Here is a 13,138-nt window from a genome sequence, read left to right as displayed (position 1 = left end):
AACACAGCAGGCCAGGCAGCATCAGAGGAGCAGGAAAGCTGACGTTTTGGGTTTCTGAAGAAGGGTCCAGACCCGAAACGTCAGCTTTCCTGCTCCTCTGATGCTGCCTGGCCTGCTGTGTTCATCCAGCTCTACATCTTGTTATCTCTATTCTCCCCCTAGTTGCTCGTTTGCTCTTAATATACTGAGAGTCATAGAGTCATACAGCACAGAAACAGACCCTTCGATCCAACCAGTCCATGCTGAACATAATCCTAAACTAAATAAGTCCACCTGCCTGCTCCTGGCCCATACCCATCCATTGCTTGCTTGTTCATGTGCCCATCTCAAAGCCCCTTGTAGCATGTCTTTGGATTATCTTTAACCTTATCTGCCAAAGCTACCTCATATCCCTTTTTTGCCCTCTTGATTTCCTTCTTAAGGATACCCTTATACCCTTTATACTCTTCAAGAGATTCATTTCATCCCAGTTATGTATATCTAATATATGACTCTTTCTTATTCTTGACCAGAACCTCAATATCTTTAATCATCAATTGTTTTCTACTCTTACAAGTCTTTCCTTTCACTCTAACAGGAACATTATCAGTTGATAGATATGGAATCACAGAAGGAGGCCATTTGACCCATTGTGACTGTACCGGCTCCCAAAAGATCCACCCAACTGGTCCCATTCTCCAGCCCTTTCCCTGTAAATTTCTAAATTCATCATTTTCAAATATATATCGAGGTCTCTTTTAAAACCTCCTATGGAATCTATCTCCACCATTCTCCCAGGCAGTGCATTCCAAATCCGAACAGCTCTGAGTAAAGACGTTTCTCCTCATCTCACTCCTAACTCTCTTGCTGACAATCTTGAAATTGTGACCCTTAGTAACTGATATATCAACTAGTAGAAGCCGAATATCCTTCTTTACCCTGTCAAAATTGTTCATAATTTTGGACATCACAATAAGGTCACCTCTTAATCTTCTCTGCTCCAAGCAAAATAAGCCCAATTTTCCCTCACCTTTCCTTGTATCTAAACTCCCTCATCCCTGGTACCTTTCTTATAATTTTTTTTCGAAATCTCTCCAAGGCTTTAACATCCTTCCTTAAATAAAAATGCCCAGAACCGAACATACTACTCCAAATGAGGTCTAACCAACGATTTGTCGAGGTGTAACATCATTTCCTGGCTTTTGTGCTCAATGTCTCTATTTATAAACCCAAGAATCCTAAAAGCCTTGTTAATAATGGTTTCAACTTGACTGGCCACCTTCAGAGAATTATTCATTTGAACGCCAAGATCTTTTTGCTCCTGTACTCCACTCAAAAGTTGTACCATTGAACCTGTTTTGTCTCTGCATGTTTCTTCTACGACAATGCATTGCCTCGCATTTCCCTGCACTGAGATTCATCTGCCAGATGCTGCCCATTTGGCCAAATTACCAATATCTGTCTGAAGTCACTCGGCATCATCCTCACAATTCACTATTGTCCCGAGCTTATAATCATTGCAAATTTAGAGATTTGCCCTCACCACCTATCTCCAAATCATTTATATGAATCATAAAAAGGAACAGTTCCATTATCAATCTCTTGGGAATACCAATGTCAACCTGTCTACAATCTGAGTAATGCTCACCTCCAGCAGTTGAGATACTCTTCCTGATGTGTATTGTTGTTATTATTTTGGTATACATCATATACCTCCTTTCTCTTCCTTATTTTCTCATCAATGTTCTTAGTCATAGAGGCCATCATTATCATCGGCGATCCCAGGTAGTCTATCTTTGGATACCCTGTATTTATTTCTCATGGGTATGTACCTTGTTTCCACCCTAGCCATCTCTCTTTTGAAATTCTTCCATTTTTCATCCACTTTTGTACCCACTGCTTCCAATCCACCTGCCTCTGTTCAACTGTTAGACCCCTAAAATCTGCCCTTTTCCTAGTCCTGTGTACCAATGAGCATTCATGGTCCCACATGAAAGAGCCTATTTTCCACTTATAGCTGTCAATCGGATTGAGAAATTGCGGGTGTCCTACTGTAATAATAGATAGTTGTGAAATTGGTTGTACATTAATTATCCAGTAGTGGAAACTCTCAAGTCTGTGTCAGACCATGAAATAACAAGCAATCTTTTTTTGAGGCTTGAGTCTAGGCATTTTTCAGTGGTTATATAGCCAAGAGTGTTAAATGCGCTGACAGCTTGACAGCTCTCAAAGAAGTGCTTTTGACATGTCCTCCTGACAGTTGTATTTGACACTTTGTCAGTACAGGCTTGATTGGTCTCCTGTTGTGATGTTCTTTTATTCTGTGAATGGGAATGAGAAAATTCTGAAAGTGGTAGAACGTGCTTGTATTCAATCGAGTGTGGAAGTTTGAAGAAGCAGATTGTCTGGCAACAGCCCCCTGTGATCAGGAGGGGGAAGAGCACCCAGCAGAGGGCAACTCAGAGGGAGTGGCATCACTCCAGTGCAAAAATTAGAGCCTGGAAGAAGTCACCTACACTGAACAGCAGAATATATGGCAACAGCCCCCATGATAAGCAGGAGAAAGAGCATCCAGCAGAGGGTGACTGGGAGGGAGTGGCATCATTCCTGTGCATACGTTAGAGTCTGGAAGCAGTAACCTGCACTGAAGAGCAGATTGCCGTGGGCCTGGTATCAAGGAGTGTTTAAGCCCCAAATATTACATCACTGTAATGTTTGTCTCTCTCCTTCTATCTCTTACTAAAAATCAGGGGGCAGGGAAAGAGACATGCTATTGAAATTTTGTTGGTTGCAGAGTGAGACTTGAGGCGCTGCTTGAGAGACTTTGGTGAACAGCGGCTCAGCAAAAGGTACCAGTAACCTCAGGTAAAGTCCTTTTAACTTTCCTCTTTAGTCTTAGAGCATTTGATATGGTAGTTAGGGGCAGTAGCATGCTCCTTCTGCAGGATGTGGGAGTTCCGGGAGACTTCCATCTTCCCTGATAACTACACATGTGGGATGTGTACCCAGCTGCAGCTTCTGGGTGACTTTGTTAGGGAGCTGGAGATGGATGCACTCAGGATCATCCGAGATGCTGAGTGCATCATAGATAAGAGTTTTAGTGAGGTGGTCACATTCGAGGTGCAGGCACAGAGTAGCTGGGTGACCACCACGAAAGGGAGTAGGCAGAGAGTTCAGGAGCCCCTGTAGCCATTCCCCTCCAAAACAAGTATACCATTTTGGATACTGTTGAGGGGGATGAACGTTCAAGGGAAAGCAGCAGTAGCCAGGTCAGTGGCACCACGACTGGCTCTGGGGTACAGCGGGCAAAGGTAGAGGTAAACAGGACCTCAGTGAAATGAGACTTGATAGTTAGGGGGACAGACAGGAGATTCTGTGACCACAAATGGGAATCCAGGAAGATGTGCTGCTTTCCAAAGGGGGAGGGTGAGCAGCCAGAAGTCGTTGTGCACGTTGGCACAAATGACATAGGTATAGATAGGGATGAGGTCCTGCGGAGTGAATATAGAGACCTAGGAAAAAAGTTAAAAATGAGGAATCTCTGTATTACTTTCAGTGCCATGTGCTAGTGAGGTTAAGAACAGGAGAATATGGCAGATGAATGCGTGGCTAAAGAATTGGTGCGGGGACAGGAATTCAGATTCTGGGATCATTGGGATCTTTTCTGGGGCAGTGGCGACATGTTCAAGAGGAACATGTTGCACCTGAACTGGAAGGGAACCAATATCCAGGCGGGTGGATTTGCTAGTGCTGCAAGGGAGGGTTTCAACTAGATTGGCAGGGGGTTGGGATCCTAAACAGCAAGGAGGCAAGTGCTAGGCTGGAAGGAGATACAGTAATCAGAAATAACAAGCTGAAGAGACAGGTCAGGCTGGAATAGGACAGAGAGCGAGGAATGCTTTTTAGATTAAGTTGCATCTATTTCAATACAAGAGGGCTGACAGGCAAGACCAATGAACTCAGGGCATGGATAGATAGGTGGGGCTGGGATATTATAGCCATTACAGAAACATGGCTAAGGGAGGGGTAGGACTGGCAGCTTAACATGCCAGGGTACAGGTGGGACAGAGGTGGAGGAAAGAGGGGAGGGGTTGGGGTGTTCCATTTTTGATTAAGGGGAGTATCACAACAGTAGTCAGAGATGAAATAACTGACGGATCATTGTAGGTGGAGCTACGAAATAAGAAGGGGATGGTGACATCATTGGTGTGTACTATGGGCCCCCAAATAGTCAACAGGAATAAGGGGAACAAATATGCAGAGAGATTGGGGAAATTTGCAGGAGCAATAGGGTTATCATTGTGCGGGGTTTTAATTTTCCTAAAATAGATTGGGACTGCCATAGTGTTAAGGGCTTAGATGGGGTGGAATTTGTTAAATGCGTTCAGGAAAGTGGACATGTATGTGTGGAACTACAGGAGAAGGGCAAGGTCCTCACTGAATATTTCTCCCCTGTGTTTACTGTGGAGAAAGACACGAAGACTTGGGAACTTGGGGAAGTTATTGGCAATGTCTTGGGGACAGCTCATATCACAGTAGAAAAGGTATTGGCAGTATTAGAATGTACGAAGGTGAATAAGTTTCTTGGTCCTGACCAGATATATCCAAGAACCCTGCAAGAGTTTAGGGAAGAAATTGCGGGAGCCCTGGCTGATATATTTGCATCATTGTTAGCCACAGGTGAGGTCCCAGAAGACTAGAGGAAAGCAAATGTTGTGCCCTTATTCAAGAGGGCTGCAAAGAAAAATTGGGAACTATCGACAAGTAAGCCTGATATCTGTGGTAGGTAAGTTACTTGAGTAAATTCTGAGAGATAAGACATACATGCATTTGGAAAGACAGGGTGTGATGAAGAGTACTCAGCCTCACAAATTTGTTAGAGTTCTTTGATGAAGTGACAAGGAAGGTTGAGGAGAGCAGGGCAGTAGACGTAGTCTATATGGATTTCAGTAAGGCCTTTGATAAGGTTCCACATAGTAGGCTGCCCTGGAAGATTAGATCGCATGGAATCCAGGGAGAGCTGGCAAACTGGATACACAATTGGAGAGATGGTAGGAAGCAGAGGGTAATAGTGGAAGGATGCTTGTCTGACTGGAGGCCTGTGACTAATGGTGTGCCTCAGGGGTCAGTACTAGGCCCATTGCTGTTTGTTATCTATATCAATGATTTGGATGAGAATATACAAGGTATGATTAGTACTTTTGTGGATGACACTAAAATAGGTGGTATCGTGGACAGTGAGGAAGGTTATGAGAAATTGCAACAGGATTTTGATCAGCTCGTTGAGAAATAGCAAATGGAGTTTAATATAGATAAGTGTGAGCTGTTGCATTTTGGAAAGCCAAATCAAGGTAGGAGTTTCATGGTCAATGGTCGGACCTTCAGGACTATAGTGGAACTTTGGAGTTCAGGTGCACGGTTCTCTGAAATGGAGTCACAGGTAGACAGGGCAGTGAAGAAGGCTTTTGGTACACTGGCCTTCATCAGTCAGGGCAGTGAGTACAGAAGTTGGGAAGTTATGTTGCAGTTGTACAGGACATTGGTGTGGCCAAACTTGGAGTATTGTGTTCAGTTGCAATGCTATAGGAAGGATGTTATTAAACTGGGAAGAGTGCAGAAGAAATGTTTTAAAAGACATTTGGACGAATGCATGCATGGGAAAGGTTTAGAAGGATATGAGCCATGTGCAGGGAAATGGGGTTAATGTGGATGGGCATTTTGGTCAGCATCAGCCAGTTTGGGCCAAAGGGCCTGTCTCCATGCTGCAGGCCTCTATAGCTATGACTCTATTAGGCGTGATCTATCTGAGATGTTTAGGATGCAGGGTGATTTGAGAAAACCGGTTCCTCTGGTGGAGATAACAGAAGGGGGCAATTGACTCTTGTCAACCATCCTGATGCCCCTGCCAGCCTCCTGAACTCCCAACTCAGGGCCCAGCACCTCCACCCGTCCACTCCCCCCAAAATCCCCTCGCACCTCATTGGAAAGGTGGCCTGCCCTAATGATACGTTCTGCTCCAGATGCAATGCTAACAGTAATCCCTAAAATAGAATCCCAACAGTGTGGAAACAGGCCATTTGGCCCAAAAAGTCCGCACTGACTGTTTGAAAAGCATCCCACCCAGACTCACACCCCTACCTTATCCCTGTAACCCTGCATTTCCCACGGCTAATCCACCGAACCGAAACCTCCCTCCACACTGTGGGCAATTTAGCATGGCCAATCCATCTAAACTGCACATCTTTGCACTTGGGAGGAAACTGGAGCACCCGGAGGAAACCCATGCAGACTGGGGGAGAATGTACCAACTCCGCACATTCAGTCACCTAAGGCTGGAATCGAACCTGGGTCCCTGGTGCTGTGAGGCAGCAGCGTTGTTCCTGGCGGTACTTCTGAGACTGTCGAGGTGCTGGTACTCCAGTTAGTTGGCAGTACCAGCTGCCATCCTGAAGTTAATTGCCAGGTAGCCTGACAATGCAGCTGGAAGTCCCACACGCAGAGGAGGCATGGTTTCCCATGGCGTTCAAGGCCAGTCAAAACAGTTTCCTATTCACTGACAAAATTATAACCAGGGAATATTTCCGCAGTTTCTGTTCCTATTTCATGTTTCCATCGTTTGCATTATCTTACTTTTTTTCTTGAAAATTACAGCTGAGATGATCTCAGCAAACATTTGACTGTAAAAAGTGCCCTGAAAATCTGGAAGTCCTTGTTCAGACTCGGGGTCAATCCTTGGTTGGGAGTCATGCTCTCAACTGCTTTGTCCCGAAGCTTTGGAATTCTCTCCCAAGACCTGGGAAAGAATGGGATTAGAGTAGATGGATCCTTAATGACAGGCACAGACATGATGGGCCAAACAGCCTCTTTCTGTGCTGTAAAAACTCTATGACCTCTCTATCACTTTCTCCCAAAACCTACCTATTTGACCAATCATCTGCCTTCCCTGACACCTTGTTCCTGTGGCTTGGTGCCAGGGTACTTTTATTGACAGCACTAAATGGCTTTGGATGTTTTACCACATTAAAGTCACTATAAAAATGCAAGTTGTTGTTATAAGCCATCATAATTTCTAGCCTCGTTAGTTTTATAATGCTTCACAACAAGAAGCTGTTTCAAGTGTGCTGCAGATAGAGCAGCCTTTTCAGAACAAAATGTTAGATTAGTCACTCATTTTATGGCTCTTCCTTGGATATTAATACAAATGAAAATGGGGAGAATTTATAAAAGAGCTTGCTATTGCTTTTGGAATTTACTCTAAAGGTCAAAGTTCACCTGTGTGTTTCATGATTGGCATAGATAAAGCCATTTTATTTGAAACTGCACGTAGGAACATGTTGTCGGGAATCATGCAGTTTCACATGATAGATACCCATGCATGTTCACAGAATCCCTACAGTGTGAAAGCAGCCCATTCGGCCCATTGACTCCGCACTGACCCTCCCACACAAACCCAGCCCTATCTCTGTAACCCCACATTTCCCATAGCTAACCCACATTTTTTAAAAATTTTAATCAAACTATTACAATTGATGTTGGAAAAGGTCTTTGAAATTGTTGGACCTAGAATCACAATTTTTGACGTAACCACATTGGTGTTTACACAGAACACAGTGATTGCACAAAGTGCAGAAACAACCCAGTTGACTTGACTTTATGCTTAAGAAAATAAAGGAACCACACCTTTCTAAGTAGACTTTGAACCCCGGGATAATGTTCCAAGGAGATAGGTTTCATTCCCACCATGATAAATGGTGAAATTTGAATGAAATTTCAATTCAAAAATCTGGAATGAACAAGTAGTTTACTGGAGGCCATGTAACCACTGTCAATAGTTATAAAAACCCGTCTGGTTCACAAATGTCTGTGAAGGAAGGAAATCTGCCTTCTCCATGCACCTTGAGAACATAGTTGACTGTTTAATGCATGATTTGGATGGGAAACAGCAATGTCCACATCCCAAGAACATTTTTTTTAAAAAAGCTGTGACTCTGATTATATTTGAAGGTGAATTCAATCCTATACTGAAGGAACAGCCCTCAGAATTTAAAATGATTTAGGATGTCTTAACATAATCTAAAATATAGCAACAGAGATAGTTGTGTATATGGCTTGTCATAGAGTCATACAGCACGGAAACAGACCCTTCAGTCCAACCAGTCCATACCGATCATAATCTCAAACTAAACTAGTCCCACCTGCCTGTGCTCGGCCCATATCCCTCCAAAACCTCTCTTATCCATATGTCTTTTAAATGTTACATCTATACTTGCATCCACCACTTCCTCTGGAAGTTCATTCCACTCACAAGCCACTCTGTGTGTAAAAGGATTGCCCCTCATGTCTTTTTTAAATCTTTCTCCTCTCACCTTCAAAATATGTCCCCTAGCCTTGAAATTCCCTGACGCTACGGAAACAACACCTGCCATTCACCTCATCTATACCTCTCATGATTTTATAAGCTTTTATAGGGTCACCCCTCAACCTCCTACTCTCCAGTGAAAAATGTCCTGGCCTATCAAACCTGTCCTTAGAACTCAAACCTTCCATTCCTGGTAACATCCTGATAAATATTTTTTGAACCCTCTCCAGTTTATGCTTATGCTTATGCTTATGAAAGGCTACTTGGTGGACAATGTGGGCACTGATATTTGATAGTTAAATTCTCATAGTTATAGTCACACCCACCCAAATTGGAAAGACTGTTAGAACATAGAATATAGAACATTGAACATTACAGCGCAGTACGGGCCCTTCGGCCCTCGATGTTGCACTGACCTGTGAAACCAATCTGAAGCCCATCTAACCTAAACTATTCCATTATCATCCATATGTTTATCCAATGACCATTTAAATGCCCTTAAAGTTGGCGAGTCTACTACTTTTGCAGGCAGGGCATTCCACGCCCTTACTACTCTCTGAGTAAAGATTTCTCACATTAAAGTGTAGAATACAAATGACAACTGAAGCAATCATGGAGAAAATAAGCCAATGTGACTGATAAGTCATGTATTATGACAAATAAGGATAAAAAAGAAAATGTTTCCTTGGAATGAAAGCAAATGACAGCCAGGGGAATAAAAATCCAAAACCATGAACAGTCAAAGAAAACCAAGACTGCTATTAAATCAACTGAAAGGTTAATGGAAAAGAGGATAGTAACGTCAGAAGCTTTTATCTGCTATATTCAGTGACAGGACTATCAAAGACCAGATTGAATCTTTGTAAAGTGTTTGAGGACAATTGAAATAAATACGAAGTCTGAGATATTAAACAAAGACATTGCATCCATCTTGAAACTCTTGAAACTGATGGTCAGTGACAGCACTAAAAGATGAAGTTGCCATTAAAATTGTTATTATGAAAGCAGATTTTGATAGCTTCTTTGGGCCTACTCCACCATTCTTCAAGGTCGTGGCTGATCGTCCAACTCAATAGCCTAATCCTGCTTTCTCCCCATGAACCCATTCGCCCCCAAGTTCTATATCTAATCCCCTCTTGAATACATCAATGTTTTGGCATCAACTCCTTCCTGTGGTAATGAATTCCACAGGCTCACCACTCTTTGGGTGAAAAAATGTTTCCTCATCTCCATCCTAAATGGTCTACCCCGAATCCGCATACTGTGACCCCTGGTTCTGGACAGACCCACCATCAGGAACATCCTCCCTGCATCTACCCTGTCCAGTCCTGTTAGAATTTTATATGTCTCTATGAGGTCTCATTTATCCGAACTCCAGCAAAAACAATCCCAACCGAGTCAATCTCTCTACATATGTCAGTCGCTCTATCCCTGGAATCAGCCTGGTAAACCTTTGCTGCACACCCATGAGAGGAAGAGCACCCTTCCTCAGAAAAGAAGACCAAAACTGCATGCAGTATTCTAGGTGGTCTCACCAAGGCCCTGTATAACTGCAACAACACATCCCTGATCCTACACATGAAACCACTCGCAATGAAGACCAATATACATTTGTCTTCTTTACCGCCTGCTCCACCTGCATACTTACCTTCAGTGACTGGTGCACAAGGACACCCAGAACCTGCTGGACACTCCCCTCTCCCAGTTTACAGTTCGGTAAGATCCTGGGGAGTGTTGCTGAACAAAGAGACCTTGAAGTGCAGGTTCATAGTTCCTTGAAAGTGGAGTCACAGGTAGACAGGATAGTGAAGAAGGTGTTTGGTATGTTTGCTTTTATTGGTCAGTGTACTGAGTATAGGAGTTGGGAGGTCATGTTGTAACTGTACAGGGCATTAGTTAGGTCACTTTTGGAATACTGCGTTCAGTTCTGGTCTCCCTGTTATAGGAAGGATGTTGTGAAACTTGAAAACATTCAGAAAAGATTTACAAGGATTTGGCTGGGTTTGAAGGGTTTGAGCTATAGGGAGAGGCTGAATAGGCAGAGCTATTTTCCATGGAGCGTCAGAGGCTGAGGGCTGACCTTATTGAGGTTTATAAAATCATGAGGTGCATGGATAGGGTAAATAGACAAGCTCTTTTTCCTGGGGTGAGGGAGTCTAGAACTAGAGGGAATAGGTTTAAGGTGAGAGGGAAGTAGATTTAAAATGGACCTAAGGAACCAATATTTTCACACAGAGGATAGTGTGTATGGAATGAGCTGCCAGAGGAAATGGTAGAGGCTGGTACAATTACAATATTTAAAGCCATCTAAACGGGTATATGAATAGGAAGGGTTTAGAGGGATATGTGTCAAATGCTAGCAAATAAGACTAAATTAATTTTGGATGTCTGGTCAGCATGGACAAGTTGGACCGAAGGGTCTGTTTCCATGCTGTACAGCTCTATGACTCTATGACTGTATGTGGTCTCACCAGCGTAATGTATAATTGAATCAGAGCATCTTATTTTTATGTTCGATTCTTGTAATAAATGATAGCATCCCATCAGCCTCTTAATTATGCACTGCACGTACTAACTTCTTGTGACTCATGCATCAGAACACCTAAGGCCCTGTGCATATCTGCATTCTGCGACCATTCTTCATTTCAGTAACACTCTGCTCGTCCATTCTTCTGGCTAATGTAAAAGCAAAACTCACATTTACCCACATGATACTCAATCTGCTAGATTTTAACCCACTCACTCAACCTATATATGTGTGTGCAGCCTCCTTGTGCCTTTTTGTATATGTTTTCCTATCATTCTTGGTGACTGCAATGAATTTAGCTGCCATTCCTTTGATCCACTTATTTAAGTCACTGATGCAAATTGTAAAACATTCAGGGAACAGCATAGACTCTTGTAGGACTACACTTTCCACAATCTGCCAATCAATGCCTTTTCCAACTCAACAAAGTAGATAACAGCCATTTGCAGTTTCATTTCTCTGTCCAATCAGGTTTAAAATTTAACAAAGGCTTTCTATTAGCTATGAATCACCATTTTTGGGTGCATGCTCCATAGCAAAGTCTCTACCAATCAGTGCCCACTTGCCAACCAGTCAGCACTCTACTCTGTTCGAATGATGATTTTTCTCCTTGAATTTGCATTCTTGGGAGAAGTCCTGATGAGTGCAAGGTGAAAAGCGATAATCCAGTTTGGAGGCAAACAGTTCAATGAACTTTGTGGCTGAGTGCCTGTTGTATTAATCAAACTCTATTGTTTAATGACATCACGCGTCAAAGAATGGTATCAATACAAAAGTGATGAGTACATGACTTAACGAGTGAGAGTGAGAAATGTGCACCAGCTTCTGTTTTACATTACCGTGTATAAAGAGCAGTTAGAATAGCTGAATACATTTCTCTGATTGTGTGTTTCAGGTACTTGGGAATAACACGCCCTTTGACATACCCGGTGAGACAGAACGGGAGATCAATGGCCAAGATGGTGATCACAGTTTGGCTCCTTTCAGCATCCATAACACTACCGCCATTGTTTGGTTGGGCCAAAAATGTCACGGTGGACCGGATGTGTCTCATCAGCCAGGACTTTGGCTACACTGTCTATTCCACGGGAGTGGCTTTTTATATTCCCATGACCGTCATGCTAATTATGTATTACCGGATATACAAAGCTGCTAAAGTAAGTGCAGAAAAGCACAAATTCATGAACATCCCTCATCAATTTGAGCAGGATGGAGTCTACAACATGGAGGAGGATATTCGAGCCCACCATGCCACCAAGAGGTTCAAGGCTGCAGAGGAGTGTGCCACCTTATCTAAGCTCCTCAGGCACGACCGCAAGAACATTTCTATCTTCAAGAGGGAGCAAAAGGCTGCCCGGACCCTGGGAATCATAGTCGGAGCTTTCACGTTCTGCTGGCTGCCTTTCTTCCTGCTCTCTGCCGCTCGGCCCTTCATTTGTGGGATCGAATGCAGTTGCATGCCCCTGAGGTTGGAGAGAACGTTGCTGTGGTTGGGATACACCAACTCCCTCATCAACCCACTCATCTACGCCTTTTTCAACCGAGACCTGAGGACTACTTTCTGGAGTCTGTTGCGTTGCAAGTACAGAAACATCAACAGGAGGCTTTCAGCGGCCAGCATGCACGAGGCTCTCAAGGCCACTGAGAGACACGATTGCATATTGTAATTTCAACCCCAATCTTTGCACCGTAGGGATTTAGTAGCCAGCCCAAGAAGGAGCATACTTGGAAACAAAGTCAGGATGAGATGTGTCTCCGGGAGACATTATGAAATATTTGATCCCCTATTGAGGCAGACCTGTACAGAATGAAACAGCTGTTAATCCCATTAGTCATCCAAGCAATGTCAGGCATCGAGAAAGCCGAGGCAATGTTTATACATCAAAAATAGGCCAAGTGAATTGAACTGGGTGACAGTCAAGAAAGTGTAATTGCACCAAAAAGGCATCTAAGGATTGAGGAGAAGTGCAATCAGGACTCTAAGGAGAAGGACTGATCACAAGGCGGAAGGAAAATGTGGAGCTCAAAATCAGCGACCGAGTGAATCAGCCAATTGCTTAGAACACAGTGCAAAAAAACAAAATTGTTCTGAACTGCCAACAAATTATCAAGGATGTTGACTTTTAAAGAATGTGAGACTGAATGATAAAGAAAAATGGCTTAGAAAGCAACTGAAATCAGGAGAGCAATGTGAAAATCTAACTGTTGAACTAAGCTGATAGTTTTCTTTTTGGACTTTGTAATGTCCTAAAATACAAAACCAGGATGCCTTG

General features: G+C 43.2%; 1 protein-coding gene across 1 annotated transcript in view; it reads left to right on the top strand.

Annotated features, from left to right (window-relative positions):
• LOC109938410 (5-hydroxytryptamine receptor 7-like) overlaps nt 1–12,532 on the top strand; it is a 40,758-nt gene extending 28,226 nt beyond the window's left edge. Inside the window, exon 2 of the mRNA XM_048602492.1 lies at nt 11,761–12,532. Coding sequence (XP_048458449.1) covers nt 11,761–12,532 — 772 coding nt within the window. The remainder of the gene's footprint in view (nt 1–11,760) is intronic.
• Nucleotides 12,533–13,138: the final 606 nt, after the last annotated feature.

The sequence above is a fragment of the Rhincodon typus genome, chromosome 1 (assembly GCF_021869965.1).
Source record: "Rhincodon typus isolate 14 chromosome 1, sRhiTyp1.1, whole genome shotgun sequence".
Taxonomy (NCBI): Eukaryota; Metazoa; Chordata; class Chondrichthyes; order Orectolobiformes; family Rhincodontidae; genus Rhincodon; species Rhincodon typus.
The sequence above is the reverse complement of the archived record's forward strand: the minus strand, read 5'-3'. Positions and strand labels throughout refer to the sequence as shown.